Source organism: Xiphophorus maculatus, chromosome 9, assembly GCF_002775205.1.
Source record: "Xiphophorus maculatus strain JP 163 A chromosome 9, X_maculatus-5.0-male, whole genome shotgun sequence".
In the NCBI taxonomy this organism is placed as follows: Eukaryota; Metazoa; Chordata; class Actinopteri; order Cyprinodontiformes; family Poeciliidae; genus Xiphophorus; species Xiphophorus maculatus.
The window spans coordinates 28,254,471-28,281,060 of record NC_036451.1 but is presented as its reverse complement, the minus strand read 5'-3'; the positions used below and the strand labels follow the sequence as shown (position 1 = coordinate 28,281,060).

Below are 26,590 nucleotides of genomic sequence, written 5' to 3'. Positions count from 1 at the left end.
ACCAAAGTGTGGACTGGATGGGCTTACTGGGCTCTTTCATCCTGGGCTAACTGATAGGCATGATGTTTAATTAATGGCCTGACAAGGTCTAATGAATCTAATGACGCTAACTGCCCTAGCATATGGGTGCCCCATGAGAATCAACACTCCGCACACTAATTTAGATAAATGACGCCCCAGGTTATGCTGGGCTATTTGCATTTCATTTGGTGGAAGCTTCGGGACAAGTGAGGATTAAGCAGGAGGCTGAGTGGGAGATCAAACAGGAAAGGTGTTTAGGGTTGGAGGGATGGGAAGATGGAGCTGTTTACTCCAGTGAGTGTGTGTTGATGTGGATTTTCCGTTGGCTATACGAGATGCTGTTGTCAGATAAAAAGATTGGAAGCAGAAGGGACTAATGGCAGATGTGAGTACCAGAACTTTGGGCAGATGTTGTGAATCCATCTCACATTATTCTCCAATGGAGAATAATGTGAGAGAAATCTGGGAGACCCAGTGCTGAGTCTGAACAGCTTTGTCTACTGCACAGTAGACTAGAGAGATTCACATCTTTGTTCTCAAGTGAAGCACAAGAGGGAGTAGAAGAGACAGGTTGTATTTGTTGCTCATTAGAAAAATCCACAGCATCATTTCCAACTAAAGCAAAAAAGATTTGTTGTGAGAGGCACTTTCACCAGTATCAAGCAGGACTGGCAGGAAGTTTACACATACCAACAAATTACGGTGGACCACTTTTGTCTCACCTGAGATGGGATGGCGGACTTCAAAGTTGTGGGTCTTAGGATTGCTTCTGACCACGGTATAGACCACTTCTCCCAATCTGTCTGCCAGCTTTCAGCGTGCTCTCTCTGCCTTGTTTGCCAGGAGAACTCTGTCACCAATTTCAATCTCCACCCCTTTGAATCTCTTGTTGTATATGTTGGCTTGCCACTGTTGCTCATCATTTGTATGTTTCTCTGCTACGATCATGGCTTCATGAAGATAATTTCTCAGTTCCTTGATGAACTGTGGGAATGAAATTTTACTGCCGTCTCTCAGAACAGATTCAAACAGGACATCAACAGGGAGGCAAGGAACTCGGCCGAACATTTGTTAAAAGGGTAGAAATCCAGTAGTCTCATGGATGGTGCTATTGCACATGAATGTCAAAATGTGTAGCATCTGAGGCCAAACATGTTTTGCTTGTGGTGGAAGACTTCTAATCATATTGCCCAACGTACAGTTGAATCGCTCAGCAGATCCATTTCCCATTGGATGATAGGCTGTGGTGTGGAACTTGTTTACACCAGAGTTCTGAAGAAGGGCTGCCATCAACTCTCTCTCAAAATCAGCACCTTGATCTGAATGTATTCTTTCAGGGAATCCATAGTAGCAAAAGAAGTTATCCCACAGTTTCCTAGCTACTTGTTTGGCTGTCTGGTCAGGACAGTAGAAGGCATGTGCCAGCTTGGTGAAATGGTCAGTCATTACAAGAACATCAGTGGTGTGGTTCTTGGAATCTTCTGCCGTTCAGAAGTCTATGCATACTAATTCCATTGGTGCTGTAGTTTTGATGCTCTCGAGTGGTGCATGGCCATCTGGGTCTGGTGTTTTGGCTGGCACAGTGCTTAATGTGATCCCTTACATCCTTCTCGATAAAACTCCAGTAGAACCGCTGTTTCACAAGAGAGAATGTTCTGTCTTGACCCTGGTGACCTGCATCGTCATGGCACCCATGTAAAGCATTTTCTCTGAGTGCCAAAGTGACAATGTATTGATGTCTCTTCTTCCTGGTAATTAGATCCTTAGACACACAGTACAGAATACAGTCCTCTATGACCAGTTTGTTCCACTGCCTCATGAGCCTCAAAGCACTCACAGTTTCTTTAGGTCTCTCCCTTCTTGATGGTCTATGATGTTGCTCAACATTATTATATTACTCTTGCCAGGTCAGCATCTTCTCACTGCCTGTCTCTAAGGTCTTGCTTGGAGAATGATGGCAGTACATCTTGTCCAGTGGACATCACACACTGGATGTGGTTCACCAACACTGTAGACCTGATTCTCATGGTTGTATTCCAATTATTATGATAATTGAGGAGGGCTCACACCTCTGCTACAGACAAGGAACTGACTGAAGGAATTGTTACATCATGTACTGTTATGTTGTGTCTTTGTGAAGGTTTCTGGGTACCTTGATGAATGTTTGACCACCTGAAAACATCTTGAATATCTCCTCCAGATAAACTCTCAGATTCTTTTAGCAGACATCTATATGGCTCACTGATTAGGCACTGACTTATCCTTCTCATAGCAAAAGGCTCTTGACTAAGGGCAAATGCAACAGCATTTTTTGGGCCAGGTACATACTTGATGTCAAACTCATGAGCAGCTATCTTTGCGACCCAGCATTGCTCACATGTATTTAGCTTCAGTTTATGAAGCATATACCATATGGGTATGTGGGACAATGGGTTATTGTCTGCCCAAGCAGTGAAAACATGACTGAACATCTCATAGACTGCCCATTTCAGCGCCAAAAACACCAGGTCGGTGAGCAGGGTATTTACTCTGAGCCTTTTTCAATGTCTTACTATCCACCTTATTCCTGGGATGTTTGCTGGGGGAAAGATTGTGGGTCTTACTTCCGGCGCCCACCAAAAGTAGCAGTATCTCATTTTAATTTGTAGGGGTTTTTGCTAGTCTATATTCATGATAGAAGTTACATCTCTCTTTTTGGTTATAATACAATATTTAGTAAAACCTGCTTATGGACACACCATCTGCTATCAGAGAGCTGGTCAGTACAGATTATCATAATTGTGAGTTTAATCACGGGGAGCAACAGGAACACGATTGTTAAGTTTTGTAACAGAATGACCGTGAATTAGCAGCGCTGCTATCAGCTCGTTTCTCTGAAGAACTGACAGTAATGAAGAGAAAAGCAGAGAAGCTGGTCAGAGATCTGAGCTGCAGGTTTGTGCTGACAGTATAAAACACCAGTACTACATAGTATTAGCTTGGTGTGATGTGAATTTTATTTTTCGCTTGAATTTAAAAAATAAAAAAGTTAATGATTTGAGTCTTTATCCTTATCATTGGACTAGAAAAAAATATTTGTAAGACAAAATAAAATATCTGAGATTATTTAGTCCATCACAACGAGAACCTCGAGGTTCTCCGTTTCTGAGTTTCGCTGCAAATCAGCAGAGAGATAACCGCAGCTGTTGCGCTTCAGACGGCAATATGGAGAATCTCCCCACTGGACTTGAACCGAACCGAATCACACATTAACCTGTTAGAGAGAGCAACTTGCCACTGGAAAGTGTCATAAGATGTCCTTGTGGAGCTCGGGTAACTGTTGTGCTGTTCGTGACTGTATTCTAATAATCAGACCACGTTTAGTTTGTGGCTGCAGCAAGTGTGTTTTGAACAGGCTTCCAAAAGAAAAGCGGTAGTTTTCATTGCCTACCGACAGATAAGCAAACAAAAAGAATTTGGCTAAAAATTCTTAACTTGAAGAGAGAACCCAAAATGCTTCATGTGTGCTAATTACATTGTGTGGATAAAAAGCCAAAGGAAGAAAACCTGCATCTGCACCCGGAGCAACTGAGTCAGTGAAGTTGCTACATATGCTAGTGCAGGTAGCGACATGAAGAAATGCGGCCATTTCTTCAAGTCACCATCCCTCCCCACAATAGCTGTAGGTTGTGGTAAAACAATATTGCCGCATTTAAGCTTTGATAGCTGGTGTTGACACATATTATGTAGCCTAAAAACTCTGGCGAAAGCTGGTTAGCTAGTTGCTAACATGTAAACAAATGGTGTTTCCGGTTTGCGGTGGAAGTCGCGCCTATAAATCACGCAAAGCCTCATGGGGGCTATGAATAAGATGGACAGGATGAGGCCTTCCATCAGCTTGAGTAACTTGAGATAGTACAGCACCTGTGCCGTCAGATGATGCAACAGTGGAAAGGATGAATGGCTTGGAAAAGTCAGGGTGAGCCAGTATGGCATTATTGAGCAGTGCATCTTTGAGGTTTTGTAAAGCTTCGTCACATTCTTCATCTGCAGCTGTGAGCTTTTTGTAGGTATGTTGATGTTTACACACTCTCCCTTTGTTTGAGCTGTTGTTCTGTTCATTGTTTCAGATGTTAGTCCAAAGAGAGGCTTTGCCACAGAAGAACAGTTTGGAACAAAGCGTTGGCACCACATGACCAGGCCCAGAAAGGACTTGATTCTCTTAGGGCAGGGTTTGTGGCCATCAGGAGACATCAAATCTGACTTTGACATCTTAGGTATAGCTTTTACTTTGGCATACTGGTGCTTTCAATGACAAGGCCCAAGAAGTGGACTGAGTAACACAGAAGGTGATACTTCTTGGGGGCCAGTTTAAGTTTGTGTTTATTCAACCATTCAAAAACCATCTCAAGCCTCTTAATGGCCTCTTCTTCACTAGGTGCGAAAACAAGTCTGTTATACTCATGAAGACCAAGGGGTGAGGCAAAGGCAGTGAATGAATTAAGACAACAAGCTAGCGGTGTAAGAGGTTCTGCTCTCACTGTTGAACTGCCGCGCTACGGTACTGGTAGTAATATTTCATATACAGAGAGCCGTTCAACCTCCACTTGCAGCAAACTCTCACACCGAACATGCTTAAAGCTGCAGCATGTAACTTAAACAAACAAAAACAAGATTTTAAATATGTATTAAAATAACCTCTGGGGAAAATAATTGATCTCTTCTGCCTCCTCCCTGTGTTGTGCAGAATTACTCCTCTCGGTCAGAAACAGCCTATCAGTACCAACGTTAATCAGTTGCCCATGCGCTCAAGAAGTTTTGATTCAGTAACTAAGTATTGTTTATTTTGATTTGACCTGCATTTGACTTTGAATGAATGTTTAGTTTTTACTTGACCTTATTTGATATAGGCAGTGTTGAGATTTATTTGACTTATGTATAATTTAGGGCAGGGGTGTCAAACTCCAGTCCTCGAGGGCCGCTGTCCTGCAGTTTTTAGATGTTCCACAGGTACAAAACACTGGAATGAAATGGCTTAATCACCTCCTCCTTGTGTAAATCAGTTCTCCAGAGCCTTAATGACCTAATTATTCTATTCAACTGTGGTGCAGCAGAGGCACATCTAGAAGTTACAGGGCAGTGGCCCTCCAGGACCGGAGTTTGACACATGTGATTTAGGGTATAAAGAGCCTTATTCTTAAATATTATTTTAATGATTGCAGGTTTTTCAGTTGTTCTTTTGACTGAGTAGCCGCTGCATTGTGCCTACATGTATTTTCCATCTTTATGTCTAAGTTAGGGGAATTTATTAATAGATATTTTTTTAATTTTGCCACATCACATAGTAGCATTTATACCTAACGCGAAAAATTAACAGCCAATCTTGGTGATCGGTAGTGATCGACCCTCATGAGTGATTGGTATCAGAATCGGCAATAAAAAAACTGATCGGAGCATCCCTAATCTCAAGCAATTAATGAACCCTTTAAACCGTTGCATCAGCTTCACAACCTGATTCGTAGACAAAAGCGCCAATTAAGAATTATTTTTATTGAGTTGAATAATTGACAGAAGGACTTTAGTGTTGGATTTAAATAAAATTATTGTAGTATTTCTCTAAATATTTAGGAGAGTGGGAGGAAGCTGGAATACCTGGAGAGAACCAACACTTACACAAAGATAATATGCAGAAAATCCCCAGAGCAGGATTCAAACCTCAGGGCTTTTTGCTTCAGGGCGACAACAGCATAACAAATAATTATTTGTACTGAATAAGAAGTTTAAAGGTGTTTTTATATGTGTTAGAGAATCTGAGTATAATTTAATGTTTTCAGGGAAACTTGGTCATTATTTCACCCTCTGCACTCTGTTTTCCAAAATCCTCCCATAACAGAACAACAAAGCCTGACCTTCAGCTGTAATGGGGTACATAACCTGTTGACTTCTGGGTAATGCAGTTTTTAATGGACTGGCTTGAACCTCCAGAGTGAATGTAGCAAGAATGGGAGCAGGGTCAGGAACAGATGGGGAAGTGGGGTGGGGGTGGGGGGGATGAGGGGTGATAAAGAAAATTGGTATTGAGAGGGAGGAATAGAAAATAAAACAACAACTACATAAGAGTGTTTGCCTGTTATTGTTTTCCATGTCTAACATCCTGAGACATGGCCTGTGGTATTCAGGAGATTTCATGCGGAGGAGAAAAAGAGAGATCCATAAAGCTTCTGCTTTCCTTCAACACCCTAGGGAGAGCCATCTTTAATTCATGAGAACTATAAAAATAAAGGTTTTTACTCTGATGGCCTTGCAGCCTGTAACAGACTCTCAAAGCTACATGACAACATGCAGATGTTGATGCTGTGGTTACAGAAGGCACCGTTTTTCAGCCCTTTCAATGTATTTAATGTCTGGTAAAACAGAGTCTAAACACCTTTTTTCCCACTTTTTGGAATAATTAATAACTGTAACATAAAGTGTGTCCACTTCCCAGCAAGGTACTTGAATTAAAATACCTTGTCTGAATGTTTACAGTCTACCAAAATAGTGTTTTTAACACATCTGACATAAACTGTGGCAGTTGATGCTTTGGCGAAGCAAAAGAGTTCCAGTTGCAGTATTTTAAATGTCTTTCAGAGAATCGCTCCATTTCTTTTTATCAAATTTTTTGATAAAAAGGTGAAGGCTTGATTGGCCTTTTTAGATTGCTCTTCTCTGAGAGAAGTGTAAGAAAGAGCAGCAATTTCTTAATGAAACAGAGGCCCAATTTCAATGTGTTGAATTATGAAATCAAGTTTTAAGTCACATTTGATATATACAGTATTGTTTGCAGTTTAATGCAGTTTTTGATGGACTGGCTAGAACGTCCAGAGTGGAGAGTGTATCAAGAATCAAAGCAGGAGCAGGAACAGATGGTTTATCCAGTTTACTTGTTTTTCCACAGGTTGGTGAGAATTTAACCTTAAATAAAAATATCAAGATATCAAAATATGCTTCAGAGAATACATTTGCACTTCCACAATTCTTTACTTAAGACAAGCCTGTCGGCTTCCCACTAGCACTTGACTGTAACCAGCAAGCACAAAATGTAAAGAGTCTCCATGGATACACTTTGTCATGCCATTATATTACAGTGTGCTACCCAGATCAGCCCGTGTGGCTTTACATTTTTTTTTATTATTTTTTTAGTATTATTACTCATATTATCTCACAGTTCTGCTGTGAAACACACGAGGCAGTTGGGGTTACTATTTAATCTGTTTAGGTTTTCGTCATGATGTGAAAATCTATACAGTAAGTGGCTTTTTTAGGTTGTTTTCATGTTTAATTTATGAGGAAATTTGAATAATTTTCGGTGCTCCGTTGCCCCTGCTGGTGCCTCGGTGTTGGAGAGCCGTGATTGACAGCACGCTTCATATTCCATAACTAAAGCAGCTGAGGAGGTTGTGTCAAATTAAATGGTTGGGAAAAATATTCCCCCACTTTCATGCTATGTCTGATCTGCCTTGATCAGGGAAATGTCTTTGACTGTAAAATCAGCATGTTGGTGTGATGGCACTTTATGAATAGGAGGTAAGTAAAAAGGCTTGAATTGACACACCACCTTGTCATTCTGTTGGAAGCTAACGGAGATAAAATGAGAGGAAGCTGATCAAAAAAATCACATTTATTTTCTAATGTTTATGTTGCCTGTTTAATACATTCTCTTGAACATTTACTGATCATCTGAGAGCCTAAAGGCCTTTTGGGACCCAAAGCCTGACCCTAAAGTGAGGAACTCTGTTTTTTAGAGTTAAGTTTAGAGGTGTGGTGTGTATTAAGATTTATTTAGGATTAGACACGAATGGAGTTATTACAGACTTATGTATTTACATTCTTCTTATGTAAATACTTTGATGTGTCATTTCGATTAATTAATTATATCCATATTAGCAAAATTAATCACTTTGTTTTTTTTTTCCATACAAAAGGACCCAGAGATGAGACAATCACTTTTAATAGACTGAATGGTAAATGGTTTTTTAACACTGTAATAAGTGGACCAAGCAATTTTACACAAATATTTCATCTGTTGATGCGTTTGTTTATAGAATTTTTCACCCCATGGGGGAAACCGTTCCATCCTGTGGCAAAATTGTGAATTACAATATAAAATGTCATGTTTCACAGTAGTTGTTTTAGGTCCTGCATATTAATGACAATCAATCATCCAGTTTCAGGGCTGCCACGGAGGACACAAAGCAGTGGCCATTTTGAAGTTGGGCAGTTTACACCTGGGAATAGTTTGAGCTTTTGACATAGCTTTTTTCGTTCTGCTTGTACGAAAACATGCATGTGGCATGTTTTTGTAGTCACTGTGCTAAACGATGCCTCCAAACAAATGTTGATATCTCAAGAACCATAAAAGGTATGGATTTCATTCACCCACCGTTTTTATCAGGAAGAATAGGGGAACATTTCTGTCCTTTTCAAATTTTAGGTTTTACTTCTTTTTTTTTACATTGCATGGAATAAATTACTGTAACCCAGCATACTAGTGGTATCCTAGATGCTATCATTAGTATTTTATCTAGTTTTAACTTTTTAGCTAATTTTGGCTTTTACCTGGGTTTTTCACTCTGCATGGACTATTTCGAACCTTTCTGCAAGTCTTCAGGAGTTGGCTTCAAACGTTTTTGCCATTTTCACCATGAGCATTGAGCTAGGGTGACCAGACGTCCTCTTTTTCCCGGACATGTCCTACTTTTCAGACCTAAAAAGATGTCTGGGGGGAATTTACAAATCGTCCGGGATTTTGGTCAACTGCCTCAAAACACATTACATAGTTTAGGGCACTGCGCACGGCGCTGCGTGTCACGTTATCCCTGAGCCGCGTCAGTGCGGGCAGCACCCCCCCTACCTCCCCTCTAAGGTGTTCTGGCCAGGAGAACCCCCCCCCACAGGTTCTCCTGGCTTTCCCAGCACCCCCCACGCCCCCACGCCCCCGCAGGTTGTCCGGGTCTTCCCAAAGTAAGATATGGTCACCCTACATTGAGCATTCACACTTTCTAGTTTAGTTGCTTTTTTTAATGAAGATGTGAGAATTGGAAAACGGTGAACTCTTGCAAAGCCAACGTACATGTGCAGACAATAATGGTAAAACGTTTTAACAGGCTTTGTTCTCCCAGGCTGTGAGAAGAGTAAGGTGATGCTATCTGCACTGTGTGGGGCTTGTAACAGGAGGTCAGTGCTGCACTGAACTTTTGTTCCATTTTAGTGAGAGATGCTTTCATCTGCATTGAGCTAGAAGTAATGAAAGTGTGGTGGAGCATTGAAGATTGATGCCAGGGAACTCCCAGACCTCCTCTCTGCGTTTTACCCTCTCTCATTCATCTATAAGCTCTCTGCCTTGTCTCTTCTGCCTTCCTGTTTTCATCTGTTTGCTTTGTCTTTGTCTCTCATGATGTGTGTTTTTCTCCTTACCTTACTCTGTCCACTCTTCTCTGCAGGATTTTACCTTTGCTTTTTCAATTCTTTCTCCCAGATATAGGAGTGATTTAGCAGTTGCACATCTGAGGCAACCACTTCAAACCTAAACTGAAATTGGTATCAGTCACAGTTGCTGTGCAGTTTTGTGTTTGTTTTAATTCAACAAAGTCTCACTTAAGTACAAAGAAATGTTCATAACAAGAACATTGGTGTTGATGTATCTGTGCCGGAGTGAAAATTACAAAGCCATTCTCTTTAAGTTTAAATGCCAGAAGCAGCTTTTCTTTACGCCACTTTGTTTTATATTTAGTGAATATAATTGCCCTTTTATAGTCTGCTTTACGATGGATGACGTAAAAAGCACAATTTAGCTTAAAGACATAGTAAGACATTTGCTTGAAGGTTTTATGCAGCTCAGGCCTGGCAGAACCACAAATTGTCTTTGTATATGTCAGTCATGGAAAGCTTCAACAAAAACCTTAATGATCCAGTAGCTGGGGTCAAAACACAAACAGGACTTTCCTTAAAGTCTGACACTTTGCTATGTATTTATCTACATCCTTCAGCCAAACACAACTTCTCTTAGCTGTATTAGTATATGGAAGGGCAACTTATTATAGTTTAGATCATCACAATTTTAGTTTGTTTTCAGGATCCACATTTACTTTGTATTGTTAAAAATATTAATTTCAGCATCTAAATAATTGAATTCGGTCTTTCCAATGATCTCCATGTCCACAGATGTATAAGATCAAACAGATTTGCAGTAAGAGTGAATTCCAGCATGGTACCATAATAGGATGCCATAAAGGTTTTCTAACAACCAAATACCCTACAGTCAACTGTTAGTGGTGTTACAACAAAGTGGATCCTCACAAAACAAAAATATATCGTAGATACGATGCAGTATATTGGAAGATATCATTCATTACATTGAACAATATATTCTCATATATGAGATTTAGTATTTACATTCTCCAATATATTGGTATAGACCCTATAAGTGTATATAGATAAATACAAAACATGCATATATGCTGCTCATATATCTATTCATATATTACCAAACATTTTCCCATATAAATTGTAATAAATTATGGTAGTTGGTAATGAATATACAATTATTTATATTTTTGGACATATAAACACGTAGTTGTCTTTAATATAATTTAATGTATGGGAAGCTGCAGTTATTTGTATATTTTGAAATATTTCCAGTAATATATTGGTAAATATAGTTTCCTTTCATGGAAAGGAGAGCGATAACGGCAACAAGGCCACGGAAAATCCCAAGTGTCAAGAGATGCTGAGTTGCCCAACACACTCTGGATGCCGACTTTCTGCATAGTCAATACAGTGTGTAGGGAGCTTCATGGCCGAACAGCTGCATGCAAGCCTTGCATCACGGAGAGCAATGCAGAGCTTCGAATGTAGTGCTGTACAACACACCACCACTGGGTTATGGAGCAGTGGAGATATGTTCTCTGGAGGGACGCAGCAGACTTCTTGTCTGACAGTCCAACAGAGGAGAGTTTTATGGTTGTCAGGAGAATGGCACTTGCTTGAATACATTATGTTAAGTGTAAAAGATGGTGCAGGAAAAATAATGGAGTTTTTATTTGTGTGTTTCTAAGTAGGTGGGCGTGGTTCCTTTGTTGAAGCTGTTATAGCTAAAGGTCTGGGCTGACTTTATGTTACAGCATATGGGTTATGAATTAGATGGCACTCAGCTGGATCTCCATTTCCAAATCCAATATTTTTGCTTTAATGTGACCTGTACCTGATGTTTACATGACAGTCTGAACAACACAGATCCCATTTTTACAAATGCAGCTCAGGCCACTTGGATATGTGATATCTGACCCCTTCTAATGTGACCTGTGTTTATACGGCCAGGCCTGAACGTCGTTTAAACTCGACAAACCTCACTGTCTGCACCTGATACATGGAAGCAGAAGGAAAAACAACCATGGAAGATCATGTTGATTAAGTTGTTAATATGCTAGCTCTGGTTGGACAATAACTTTAAAATCCCAAAATATGCTCCACCATTAGCATTCACGTTTACTTCCACTGAGCACACCTGCTACGTGTGACGTTATTGCGCCCTCTACTGTGCATGCGAGACACTTTGAGCTCGTTTTTGCAGTTCAATCAGGAGATGACATATAATTGGAAATGTAAATGACCATGCAAAATGAATCCAAGTAAACCAAAAATTTGAATTGAACATCACAGCCTGCAGTGTGACCATGTGCTTCTAAAAAAGCTGCAATAAACGTCTGTTTTTGTGTCTTTATGCTCCAGGTGACTTCATGGCCTACAGGAAGGTGTGTGATGCCCAGGCAGGGCCACTGGATGGAGAGGTTCTGCGCTGCTCTGGATCCCTGGAACTCGACTGGGACCTGGACAAGGAGGAGCTGCAGGAAGCAGGGCCAAGCAGCGAGCGCACGCAGATGCAGCATGGCGACTGCCAGAGATCAGGTCAGACATTACTGCCATCTTTCTGTTATAATTATGGTTTGTCGCCTAATCAGGCTAAGTTGTTGTGAATCTTTCAGCTCATATTTAGTCAATAAATGTTTCAAGTGAAGTCAGATTAATAAAACTGAGTGTATGAACCATTTATAAAAACCTTTCACTGCACTGAGAATTCACAAAGTGCGCATTGTCAGACAATTATTGGGAAAATGAAATAATCATCATAATTCACCTAACCTAAGTTATTATCTATGCTCTTCTGTTTGCTGTTGAGATGTGTAATAAGGCTGGGCTGAACCTCATGCAATATTCATCACCCATTGATGAGTAAGATTCATGATTTTTTATAATGCAAATATGATTCAGTTTTGTGTTGCAGTTGGTACAGATCTGTAGCACAGATCCCACATGCTTTTGATTAGGCTGAGGAAAATATTTTCTGAAAATATGTATCAGGATCTCAAAACAAACAATATTGAGTCATTTAAACAATTTTTTTCCTCTGACAAAAGCTGCAACAGTTGGAAGACCATTTATAAAAAATTTAAAACTATTAAATTTACTACATCTATTTTTTTTTTACTATCAATAATGGAAAACTATCTACTGTAGTTGACTGAACTAAATGTAAATTTCATTTTAATTTGTTATTAATTTCTTTTTTTTCATTCATTGTCTTCGTTTTAATACTTGTCAGGATTGATTGAACCCAACATGATTAATTTCCTCAGTCCATCAAACATTATGCTGAGCTAGAAACTGTATATTTCTGTACACATTTTTTTTAATTATCCCTGTTTGATTCAGTACCCTGATTGGTAATAACCCATCGTCCCTGAATAACATAGTATCTGACTTATTGTTCTTTTTTTGTTTTGCTGTTTTTGTTTCTCTTCTTTTCCCTTTATTTAGAAATGGAAATGTTAATGTAAAAAATAAAAAGCAAAAACATTATGTGAACTGTGACCTCTAGGTTGCTCAGACCCTGGCCCTGACCCTGACCCTGAGTTCATAGAACCCATCCAGAATTCCGTCTCAGTTTCACCTCATGGACGCTTTGAAAGACTCCAAGAGGATCCCAACTACATCTCTCACTTCACCAGGACGACTGGCCACAAAGGTCAAAGGCGACTTCACTGTTTCATAGTCAGGTAGTTACAGAGCAGCTTTACTGTATATGGTGCATTAATGGAAAACACAACCGGTAAAATGTTACCTCATCTCATACCATGCTAACACAGCTTTTCAGGTTAATACAAAAATCATGCAAATAATTTAGCTGTTTATGGAATATTTTCAATCTATTTACTAGGCATAAATAATGATCTGTCAGGATCCTGGGTTGTTTGCATTGTTTTGAGGTTTGTTTATTGCTGTGTATTCCTTAGTTTCTTGATTTGGTCAGATCAGTCTTGTTTCCGTCTCACTTTAGTTTAGTTTGTAGTGATTCAAGTTTATTATATTTGTTTATTCCTTGTATCTCGTTATTCTTTTTTTCTCTTAATTCTCCTGCTGTACTCTCCCTCGCCCTGTATGCCATGTTCTTTCTCTCTCTCTCCTCTCACACCTGCTACCTGTTAGTCATTTAGTCCAGTTATTGTTCCTGCATTTTGTGTTCATCTGGCTGTTTGTAAGTTTTGTCTGTCATCATCATTTTCATTAAACCTTCACTGTCCATTCGATGTCTCTACCTCTTTGATGAGTCCACTTCAACCTTGATGCAACATGCCAAAATCTGATTAAGCTGGGAAATTTGCAACATCTTATAAAAGGAATCATAGACTTTTTTCTTCACTGTGAAACAAAACCTTTCCATTTTGAATGATGAAAGAACATTCTGGATTTCTATTCAGTATAACACTTAACAGGAGCAGCGCAACAATACATTGCATTAATAATTCATAGATAACTTCCCTGCAATTCAGATGTCAGCAGATGTTAAGTCTATATCACCACCAATAGCAGAAGTACAATGCTCACTTTTCTGCATGTGATATGACTTTTCTAAATGCATACCCTGGCTCCACATAATGCATTCATTACAATTCCCTTTGAAAGACTATTCAAGTATTATCATTATACTCTGATTAGAGTTCTGTCTTCTTTTCTCTTGGTCTTATCGTTCCCATCATGTCAGCTAACCTGAAACAGTTTCCTGTTCCTCTTTGCTGTTTTATACTGAAACCTTTCTCCGATTTTGTCCATAGATACTTCCTTGCCGGGGTGGGAATTTTTGTCCTTGGTATTCTTGTTGGCTGGTTCATCCACACTTCTTCGAAACGTCCAACTGCTCCTCCACCTGAAAGCTTGGACCTGCTTGAAGAGCTGCTCAGAGGAATCAAAGCTGACAAGATAGATGCTCTCCAAAAGTAAGTTTGTATTGTCCTCACAGTCAGATGACATACATATGGCACATAAGACTTAATAAAACAGAGCAATCTGAATGTCGACTAGACAAAGGCAAATTTTACTAAGGCCTCTAAAATAAAGTATTAAGGAGTGTTTTCTCAAACTCTGTATTCAGAGTTGTCCGTATAAAGGAGCAAGTGATAATTAGGTTTAATTTTTGATAATTGAGAGACAAATACAGGCCACAGTTTGTCTCTTGTATGCCAAAAATTGTTGTTCAAGCTTAGTTTAAAAACATGAGTTCCAACGACTCCTGAAGGTAACCATCCTCACCTGTGATCTCTTCTCTCCTTGTTAGCATGTGTCTATCAAAATCTTTGAGTTTTTCTGTGTGACATCAGCCTGCCCTTTGCAGTAACACCAGTTTTAAACTTTCTGTGATGGCTTTCAAAACAGTGTTTTGTCTTTTTAACTATTGCTCAAGCAGCAAATTCATGAGGTCACTTGAAGACACTGATGTTGGATGAGACTGACTGGCTGCTCAAATTCACTTTGAAATTTGAAGTTTTGGCAGCTTAATGGCTCATATCACAGTTGGAAATAGTTTTGAAGTTATACATAAGCATGTAATTATTTATACTGTAAGCTGGTATTTGATAGTACCAGTTTGGCTCTTTAAAGTGTTCTGTATACTTTTGAGAGCTCCAGTATGTCTTCTGTCTTTTTGTATCTGTAAGATTTGCCTCAATTGTTTTCATTTCTTACTGTACGCAATGTCATGTAATAATCTGGATGTTAGTTGGCAGCAGCAAGCAGACACTCAAGTAGGCAAATTTATAAAGCCACATAAAAGACGTTCTGAAGACAGAAAGACCTTACTAACTTCAAGTAAAGAAACAATGAAGTTGGAGCACATCAAAACAGCTTTGCTTGACTGAACTGGAGAGATGTTTCTGTAAGAATTAACTCTTGTTTGGATTGTAGGATTATCCCAAGCTGAGAAATGATTGCATTTGCATGGATAGATACATACTTAGTCAAGAACAATCAAACTGGAACAGACAGTCGTTTCCCAGATAAATCTTCTGCTGGTGCTTTTTATTTTAGGTTCCCAATCTCCCTTCTTTGTCAGCCAGTTTAAAAAACAAAACAAAGAAAAAAAACACTTTTTTATTTGTGTCAAAGTGAAAAACAGCAGGTTTTACTTTTTTAATTTGTCACTCAACACTTATGTAACTAATTCTTTTTTTTACTCTTTCAAAGAGGTATGAAAATGCAGATCTTTGAAGAGAAACTAATTCAGGTTCAAATAACTTGAAGGTTGCTTGTCAATACTGATATATTGTCCAAGAAATGTCTGTCACTCCAGCTAATTATTCAAAATTAACAAATTCTGCCATGTTACTTTAGGAAAAAAAAAACTATTTAGTATTTAGTGATTAATTCTGATTAACAATTGCAGGTTTTGAATAGGTGGCCAAACATATGTTTTATCTGGATAATATGGATATTCTCAACCAGTGGTTTCCTAGATACCGGCAGCCCAGCAAATTCTGTATGTTAGTAGTTCTGCATTCCTCTATGAAAATATTTGTAAATTGGATGGTTCCAGACATTTTTCAGAAGAACAGCATCCTGTCAGCGAAAACAGGTTCAGAACATGACATTTTGTTGGAAGAAAACAGAAAACAGTTTTTAGATTAGAATAGCCAAAATAGCAAGAAGATCCAACATGGCCTGAAGTCAAGTTTATTTGTATAGCACATCTCATTAGAAAGGCATTTGGTGTTTGAAGTTGATGAGTCACTCATAGATTCTTGTTGAGGTGCAACGGACTTGTTCTGTGAAATACTTGTGATTTAACCCTGATGTCACTTGTTATGGCTGCTTTTTCCCTGTTTCTCTGCTGGTCAGGCTGGTTCACCTGTTAAATGTCTTCCCAGATTTGAAGGATGAGGTTTATTTTCAGGGAGGTTTCCTGTGGTGCTGTGTGTCGGTTGTCTTATTTCCATATTCAGCATTTTCCTCTACATTTACTTCAACTCAGTGAATGTTCATTTCTATCACTTTGATTGTCTGGAGAAGTTTGTCAAAGTCCTCGGTGGAGAACAGTGGCATCTTGTACTGGTGTAGTTTGTGAACCTTTAACATTTTGCTGAACCAATCGTTCTTGCTTTGCTGAAACGGCTGCACATCATTTAATAAAAAAAAAAAAAGAATCTGAAATATCTTTTTGGGTATATACTGAATAACTACTGATGATTTAACTTTTTTTGCTGCATTAAAGCAGGGATTTTCCCACATGCAATGCAGTATTTTTTTCAGGGTTAAGGAGGTGCAGCTTAGTTGGCATCATGCATTGTTTATTTAACCTCAGCATTATGATGACTCAGAAATAATGTTGAATTGATTAAGATTTTCTTTCTATGCAGCACGAACTTGTCTACTTCGATACCACGTACAAGGCTGATTTCATAAATGTCCGTCAAGCATTCATGATTCCATTTTCAGTTTTTCCTTTTTTGTGAAGCAACGCTGCCCTGGCACATGTAGGTTACAAGGAACCGTGTACCAATAATCCAAAGGTTTCATAAGTAAGCTATAGACCAAAATGCCTTTCTGTGTACAAATAATGTAGAAGTCCAGGATTGTGTGTGGAAAACATGTCGGAAAACACTATTTTTAACTATTTTTATCGCTATGTTCTCTGTGATCTCAACATCTGCTGTATGGGTTAGGGTTGGGTTAGTGGTGTGTGTAGTAGGTCTGACTGGAAAATTACAATTCGTCATTTGTATGTGGACCACACCCAACTTTGTCTCTAATATATCCTGAGAGCATGTAGCTGTCAGTGCACATCCTGTCTAGCTTGATTGACACTTCAGATTAAAATGCATGCTTCCATCCATCATCCATCATCCATCCACTGTCAATATCTGCTTTTCCAGAGGTCGCAGGGGAGCCGGTTCCCCTCTCCATGCTGGGTGGAAGGCAGGACACATCCTGGACATGTCACTAGTCCATCAGTACATATCACTTATCTAATATTTACCATCATTATCACTACAATGTCACAATTGAAAAAAAGGATGCAAGTTGGTATTTTTGATTTTTTTTCTTTTCATTTGTAGGCAAAAATGAAAATACCAAGCAGTAAATAAGGCAAGATGTTTGCATATTTACGCTATACAGACAGATGCATATTTTAATCCAGTGTTGGTAAACAATCAGACTGTTTCAGGTGAGCACTGGCAACAAAACGCTTTGTCAATATCACCAGATATGGGAACAAAAAATAATAATAATTGGTTTTGTAGCAAAAATGCAGAACTACACACAGTTATGAGAAAGTTATTTGTTGGAATAGTAGCTGTATATAATTTGCTATGTATATGAGGACATTTATGTGTTTCAGAGGAGGCCTTGTTAAAACACACACCCCCACACGCATGCAAACAGCATTAGTTCACTGACACTCTGGGGTGGGAAAGCAGAGGAGATGTGATGTAATCTGATAAGTCTGTTTTTTAAGTCCTCACATTTTCAGGCTGTTACTGCCTGAAGGCTACATATTCACAGCCCCCAGTCTGCAGCCTAGGAACAGCTTATGCACAGAGAAACAAGAGGACAGATGAAAACACAGACAGAGGACAGGGTAAGTGATGACAGAGAAGGTTTGCATTTGGACCATTAAAATGCCATTAACATATTTTTCCCTCCCAGTGAATGCTAATGGACTTTCATTTTTGCTTTAAGTGGCATAAAAAATAAAAAGGCTGGGCAAAATGAAAAATTAGGCAAAATGTGATTCATGTGCTATCTTTAGAGGAAGTAGGGATGTTTTGAATGTTAGTAGCAGTAAAGGCGATCTGAGATGGCTTCATTAAGTCACTATTAATGTAAATATAAAGAAAAGCATAAATAAATGTTTGAAACATATGCAAGAGCTGACTGAGGTTCACTGTCTTGGACATGAATGACGCATTAGGACATGATGTTTACACACCAAACAGGTTTTCTACAGCACATGTTTGTCATACATGAAGTATGACAAACTGCCAACAGAGAGTTGGTCTTCATTTTGCTTTGAAAACAGCCCTGATGAATCAACACATGGATTCTGCTAGACCCCTGAACGTTTGCAGCATTATCTGACAATGAGATGTTTGAAGAATTTTTTAAGTTCTGGAAGAGGTGTGGTGGAGCTCTAGGAATTGGACACGCTTCTCCAACACACACCATACATGCATGATTGGATCTAAAATTGGAGAATTTGGAGGCCAAGTCATCACCTCAAGCTAACTGTTGCCCTCCTGCCGATTGCAATATCTATTGAAATGGTGTTTCAATTGACATTCAATTGACGTTTTTGAAATGGCTTGTTTTCCAGACACCATGAGACATTTACTAGTTGTCCGAAAATAGCTGATTGATTCATTTTAGTGTTTGGATTGTTTCTAGAAGCAGTACAGAAAAAAATGGTACAAAACCATGCAAAAGTGAATTTTCCATAATAGTTCTCCTGTAATAATAGTGGAATGTAGCAAACATTGGGCATTTCCACAAAAGAGGTTGCAGTCCTTAATCATTTATGGTGTTGGAGCCAGTTGTAACTGGTTTCCCAACAGCCAAGACCCAAGTTAAGGACATGTTACGACATTAAGCATCTCATTCACGTTTTGTCTTTCATTCTATGTTTTTATGTATGAGGACTATTTGACCACACATGCATTATTTATCCCAGTGTTTCTGAAGCAGATGCCTCAGTTGTAGTTTGAACACAGTGGTGCTTATGAATGCCTCACAATCCTAATCAAATGATTTCTCATCCCAACCAGCAACTGGAAAATTGGAGTTAATCTCAGCTTCCACAGTGAGATTTATTGACACCACCTGGAGATATTAAAAGGTGTTAAAGATCTTAGTTAGAAGTGACATTTATGGCTAAATAATTAGCTGTGAGCACAGATTGAAGCTGGACATGACATACTTAAATTCCGTCACAAAGGATTTTAAAATAAAGTTTTTGAAGATAGACAATCTGGTTGGGGTATTCTCAGGTGAAATTGACTTTTCATTCCTGTTGAAGTGCATTGTTTTACTGTTATTTGACCAGTCCAAAAAAACTCTGGAGGTTTAAATGTGGCACTTACCTCAGTAATTGGCTGCTAGAGTTTGTCAGCTAAGAGTTTGTCTTGGTGGAATCAAATAGAACTGGAGCTTAGTAAGCGTCAGCACCAGTTAAACATTGTAACAGATTTTTATTTAGTCTTTAACGCAATAACACATAATTCCTTTATTGAACACTTGATCATTTATAGCAAAGGCTGCATCTCCAGCTAAAATAATCCTTGTAGCATCTACATCTGAGAGGCTCAGCCCTTTCTGCTTGACTTAATATCAATGCAGTGTACTGTAGAGCTGATCTGTTGACTTTTATTTTTTATATTTTGATAATTAGTAAGAAATAGATCCTTAATAGTATCTGAACCAGGTGAAGCTAAAACTACCACTAGAGGAGTTCTGGGTTAGAACATGTTTACAAAGAGGGTTTTTCATCTTAACTGCAAAAAAAAAAAAAAAAAAAAAAAAAAAAAATATATATATATATATATATATATATATATATATATATATATATATATATATATATATATATATATATATATATATATAATACATTTTTGGCTTTATTACTGCTCTGTGAGTTTTGTTTTTTTAAGCAAATGGCATTTTTATGTATACTGCTTTTGGCGATTATTTCAATAATTAATTAATCACATTTAACCCATTTTATGGTTTCAGTTGAATCTAGTTTTCAAATAAGCTCAAGTCATTCAGAACATCTGCTTAAACAATCAAACATACAATTTAAATACTTATTACCGTATTTTCCGCACTATAAGGCGCACCTAAAAACCTTCAATTTTCTCAAAAGCCGAGAGTGCGCCTTATAATCCGGTGCGCCTTATATATGAACCAATATTGAGCCACAACAGGTCTCGCAACTACGGTAAGCAGCCGCCGACTTCATTTTCCCCCGTAGAAGAAGAAGCGCGCGGTGCATGCTGGGTTTTGTGTAAAGACCACGTCACTTACATTACCTCGGGGAAAATAATAAAACAGCTGTTTATTGATTTTGGGAATGAACGGAGTTTTCAGAACGCTGGTTTGTAATCTATTAATAAAGTTTGACTGACCTATCTGACTATTTTGTTGACATTCCCTTTAGCGCAGCTCCATCTAATGGATGCATAACGTAACCCCACCCTCTACTGTAGCGTCTATTCTATGCGCCTTATAATGCAGTGCGCCTTATATATGAAAAAAGTTTAAAATAGGCCATTCATTGAAGGCGCGCCTTATAATGCGGTGCACCTTATAGTGCGGAAAATACGGTACTTGTGACAGATAAATTGCACTTTATATATGCACCTCTATTTTTTATTGTGCACTTAGAGAAGTCTAACAATATTATGCAGATGACAAAAAACAACAAAGTTGCAGATTTTCACTTTACTTGATGTTTGATGTGTAAGGCCAAATTTAGCATCTGTTATTTGGGCAATAAGCATTTACTGTGTGTGAACTGTATATAAACAATTTTGAATAGATTTTGCATCATGCACAGGCCCTCTGACTATCTGCCTGAATGTGCGCTGATGGAGATACGGAATTACAAATCTACACATTTGAAGATGTGATGCCTCAATATAAGAATGTTTTTGGTATTTAAATTTGAAGCAGAACCATTTCAACATGACATGTGCATCAATATCACTGTACTTTATGTTTCCTATCAGGCGGTGAGCTGCACTATAACCATTTACAAGTGAAACATTTGCAGTTGCAATATAAAAAACAATTTTTTTTTACATCAGTGGTGTCTTCATAAAGTCATTCACACATTATAGGAATGAAGAGCAGAATACATGAAGATGGGAAAGAATAAAAATGAAAACAGAAATGGTCAGCTGTAGGTAGGAGAGAGACAATCACTGAAAACACTTCACTGATGGGGGATTGAATGGCTAAGTTTAGCCACATTGAGGGCAGACAGTTACAGTCGTCATGGAGATCAAGCTACAGAGGATGATGAAGAGGATCAAGACAAAGATAAATTTTATTGATTTATGTATATATATATTTTTTTTTGTACACTGCCAGGGGATATTTTTTGTGGGCTCTAGTGTCCCTTATTTTTTCAAAGTAGGCTGACAGGAAAGGGGGAAGACATGCGGCAGATGTTGCCGGGTCCGGGAGTCGAACCTGCGACGGCCGCGTCAAGGACTCAGGGCCTCCAAGCATGGGTTGCGCTATCCCCTACGCCACCAAGGCACGCCCCAATTTTTTTGATTTTTAAAAATATATATATATTTCTTTTTTTTGCTTTAAAAAAAGCAAAACCCAGAGTGAAACATTTAGTGCCGAATTCATAAAGTATTGAGGGGATTTTAACAACGTAAATATTTGCTGCTCTTTTCTGAATGGAGCTCCTCTAAGAGTGTCTCACACACACACACACACACACACCACAGGAAGTTTTATGTGGGCAGCACATCAGTAAGAAAGTAGCTGAAATTGGTTGCTAGTAGGTTCCATGCATGTTCAGAAGATACAACACACGATAACTGGAGCACTGAAAGCAGTAGTATATAATGCCTACAATAAATTTCTATGTTAGTAGCAGAATCTCTGAAGAATACTGGCTGACTTTTGGAGATAGAATTTCGCTCATGTTTGTCCCCAATCTTAAACTTTGTCCTTCTAAGACACAGGCATCGAAATTCAGTCCTTCAGGTCCGGTGATCTCCAGCTTTTAGATGTGTCTGTGCTTCAGCACACCTGAGTCTGTCATTTGTAGGACAGGAGAACTTGACTGAGGAAAGATCATTGGATTCAGAGACACTTCTAGAAGTTTCATAACTTCAGCCCCCGAGGACTGAAGTTGAACACACTTGTCTGCTGTGGCCCGGTATTTGGTTGTAACTGCCTATTTCAATGGTTCAAACACCAAATATCCGTTAATACGCATTAATGTTCACAGTGGAAACTGTGTTAAGTCTTATTGTTTTTAGGTGGTAAGGTAAAACAAAAAAATGAAATATATCTTGGATAGGGTCACATACTAATGGTGCAGAAAAGAGCAAGTCCAAGATTATAGATATGAATGCAGCTCATTTGCTGCACAGACATTGTTTTGAAATTGCGAAACAATCATCACACCCATATATATATATATTTTTTTTGCCTGTCCTCCACTATGTTTCACGAGTTGCAGCTTGATGGAATTTGTGCAACCCTGCTGACAGTTAGTCGGGCAGACAGACAAACGACTGTGATTACATATCTCTGCCTCGCTTCATTTCTTTACAGATTAGAAAAAAAAGACTCAAAGAGAAAGATGATGTTTTTGCTGAGAGTATATGACTACTGCTAAATTAACACTTAGCTTCATTCTGATGATACACATTCTCTGACCACAGACTGTTGGAAAATAGACATGGTTTCTATGATGTTTATGTTAAACATCAAGACAGAGTCGTTCATTTTTAAACAGTTGCTGAAATAATGCAATCAGTCCGTTTCTACACATTATTTGGAAAAAATATATTTACTTAGCCTTTTGTGCAGTTTCATTTCCCTTACCATCATGCTTAAGGTTTCAAAGACAACCTTAACCTTGTCTTTGAAAGTGATGCTCATATATTTCATAGATTCATTACACATTAAATTAAATAGCTTAAGCCTCTGTTTCTTGTAATTTTGATTATGGAAGATGTTGCAAATTCAAACTTCTCACAAAATTAAAATACTGCATGAGATCAATAAAAAAAATTAAAACAGAAATGTCAGGATGTTTATCTTGGACTGCACAGGGTAAAAAGCTTGCGGGGTTCAATTGGTCGGTTTGGATCAGACAGATCCAACTGACTGATGAACCAGCGCAGATTTCTCTGCAGATGCGACCAGGAGGAACTAGTGAGGCTGTGCGTTCAGACCGCAGCAGGTGAAGTGCTAGTAATTTAAGCAGAGTCGCTTAATTTAATTTATTGTAAGTTATTGGGGCCACAGTCAGTGGTTTTTGTCACTACGGAGAAAAAGTTAGATGCGTTCATCTGCTTTATGTATGATGGGATCTGGATTCATGGTTCAACTGAGTGAATATTAACTAAACCGCAAAAAATGCGGCTAAATAGCTGATGTTAATGTGATTATAAGTTGACGGGTAAAAATAGTACATGACCAATTTTTTAAAAAATGCTGTTGGTCAAGATGACGGAGAACAAAAAAGTCTAACGCTACCTCTGATTCCCATTATTAACCATAGTCTGATTCGTGACCTCATTGTTCTGTAAGTGAAGCGATCGACTGGAATTAAATTTCTACATCGGCACCAGAGCAGAACGAAGATCTGCCTGTCAGCACAATGAAGACATCATCTTGTTTTTGGATTTTTTTTCTCAGTAAATGCTCAAACTGAGTGGCTTCCTGTTTTTTCTGGCTGAAATTCTGAAGTTCAGAAGAGTTTACAAAGCCCCTGAGTGCATCAGTTCACAAAACTCATTTTTGTGAATAAACACATGCATAAAGTTTAATAACTGCAGCTGCAGTCTTTTCTCAGAGCACATCTGCATTTATTTACAAATCAGTGTGTGTATGTCACGCATATAAGTGGTGGACATCACTGATTGATGTCCGTGTTTGCAAATAAAACATAAATGAATCTTGAGTAAATGCCCCATTTTAGAAGCATCTCCAACTGACACATTAAGGACTTTAGACTATGTAGTGAGGAGAATCACACATAGAGAGCTTATTTAGATCGATTTGCATTTGTTAATGGAGGAGTGTCAAGGGAGGAGTGTGCACTCAATTTCACATTGATTGGGATGTGTAAAGCAAATGAGCTTGGTTTCATGCACCCAGGCAGTTCCATAAATCTGGATTGTTTTTTTGTTTTATTTCCATTCTCAGTTTGCTCGACTTAGGTTGCTGTACAGTACAAGGTACAATAAAAAAAATACATTGATACATACAGTTCAGTTTATTTGTTTGACTCCAATTGACAACAAATATATCAGAACATGTTGCAAGCATTACAACAATCAAACTTTTCCAATGATTCTTCAACAAATTCTTTCATTTTTCCACCGGTAAATTGATAATTAATCTTTGGTAACGAACCCCAAGTCTTTGAGACAGAACCTGTCCCTGCCATCACTTTATTTATTTTTTTGGCCTCAATGATTTTAAGTCAGGATCCTGACTGGGTAACTCCAGATCCTAAAATTGCACAACTTTGCAGACTTGTCCATAATTCTTTTTGGGTTGAGGCGTTGCGCCTTCGGACAATTATTTCCTCTGCTTTTGGATGCTGTGCTGTACTTCTGGATAGTTATGATTTGTAACTGACACAATCATAACTTTGCTTGATTGTAACTTCCTTAAATTGATTGAATTTAAGGAAATATGGGTCACCTTCATGCAATTTAGGGATAGCTGAAACAAATGAGTGGAATGGAGCAAAATAAAAAACAGCACCTAATATTAATATTAAATCACACAAACAGTATATATTTATAAGAGAGTGATTCTTTATCTAAGCATTAGAGTTGGATGATTGAAACTTTATTCATCTATATATGTACTTTTTTTACTTTCTTACTTTCTCATATATACAACATAAAGCTCTGGTTTCTTTTCCTCTGATTGTGGTTGCTTCTTTGCAGCATTATGCACAGGAAGGCCTGTTTACACCATCTCCTCCCAACAAGTTATGATGAGATTTGTCTGCTACTTAGAGCCCAGTAAGCTTTGATGAGAGCTTTAATCTTCAGTGTAGTTAATTGCCATATTCTAGGGTTTGTAACTATTGAATCTCTCTGCAGGAGAACTTTTAGTATTCACTCTTCAGTCCTTATTAGAGCCAGCTTTATTACAACGTGGGGTGTTCTGTGAAACTTCACATTAAAAAACTTTCATAGCTCCACATTAACTAAAATTAAAAAATAAGTATTCTTAGACTGGTTCGGGAGAACAGATGTAAGAATTTGCATTCCCTAAATCACAATCAGTCCTGCTTTCAAAACTCAATAAATCATTCCTTGTCTCTTCATTATATTTTGTACCATTATCTCTTATTCAAAATGCATTTTTTGAATACACTAGTTTTTGCTATTGATTAGTTTTTTTATTCATGAGATGGAAAAAGCCTTTTTAACAACTTTACACAAAAAGAGAAAAAAAAAGTGATTAGAATTGCTGCTGCAGTCAATACTGCCTGCGCCAAAAAACACACATTTGAATTTGTGGGCCTGGGAATTAATCTTACTTTTATCCACACAAAAACCTTAGGTAAACTCTCAAAGAGTAGAGAAGTTTAGTAGCTTATCCCATCTCACGTGAGCTGCAAGATTGAAGCTTGTCTTTCCCCTGGTCAGTAGTGGTTGAAAATCAACAACAGTAACAACAGCCAGGCTTTACTTCACAATCTTTAACAAACATCATGAAAATGAAAGGAGGCAATAACTGACTCAGATGTTACATTTGACTTTGCTCCTGTGGTAAAAAATCCAATGTACAACCCCCACAGTTGTTATCAGTTGGAGTTTGGGCCACATTCCCTACAAACTGACAATCCACACATAATGAAAACCTTATAAAAAGGCAAAGGAAGATTCAGTTATAATGTATTAGACATGGAGGGACATTCTGAGTATACAGGGGGAGTAATTACATAGAAAATGGCACAAACACTTGAAGACAGGAGACTACAAGAGGCCCGATGTCAACATGGAGAACATGCAAACAACACAAGCAGGAGGGACCACTGAGTGACACAACAAGCAAATACCAACATGGATATATAATGATATAAAGCTACAGAGCTGTATATGCTGAACAATAGAGCATCTTTAGATTTCCAAAACCAGTGACAGGGCTCTGGGGTTTTCAGCCTCTCCTACTGCTAAATGCAATTATGACGAAAAAACGAAACCCATCAGCAATGCAGACATCAACCCAAACACCAACTCAATTGAGTATGCAGCTGCAGGACGTTCAGAGGAAAAGCATTGGGACATTTGTTATTTTACCAAGTCAAAAGAAGAGAGAGAGGTTGAAGAGTCCTCGATGTCTTTGCACATTTTCAAGACAACAGAGGGAAGTGCCTCGCCACTGAGTGAGAGTCTAGCCTAAAATAAACAATCTGTGGATGAATTTCGACAGTATGCTGAGTGGCAAGAGGCTTCCAAGTAGTTACAAGAATCAGAAACTCAAAATAACTCAACCCATT

The 26,590-nt window shown here is 38.4% G+C and overlaps 1 protein-coding gene across 4 annotated transcripts in view; it reads left to right on the top strand.

Moving 5' to 3' along the window:
• naaladl2 (N-acetylated alpha-linked acidic dipeptidase like 2) overlaps positions 1-26,590 on the top strand; it is a 399,262-nt gene that overhangs the window by 141,445 nt on the left and 231,227 nt on the right. For all 4 annotated transcript variants that reach the window (XR_002753301.1, XM_023339997.1, XM_023339998.1 and 1 more), the window contains 3 exons: positions 11,770-11,946; positions 12,917-13,094; positions 14,151-14,312. Coding sequence is in view for 3 of the 4 variants with exons in the window: in XM_023339997.1 (XP_023195765.1) it covers positions 11,770-11,946; positions 12,917-13,094; positions 14,151-14,312 (517 nt within the window). In the remaining variant the exon portion in view is untranslated. The remainder of the gene's footprint in view (positions 1-11,769; positions 11,947-12,916; positions 13,095-14,150; positions 14,313-26,590) is intronic.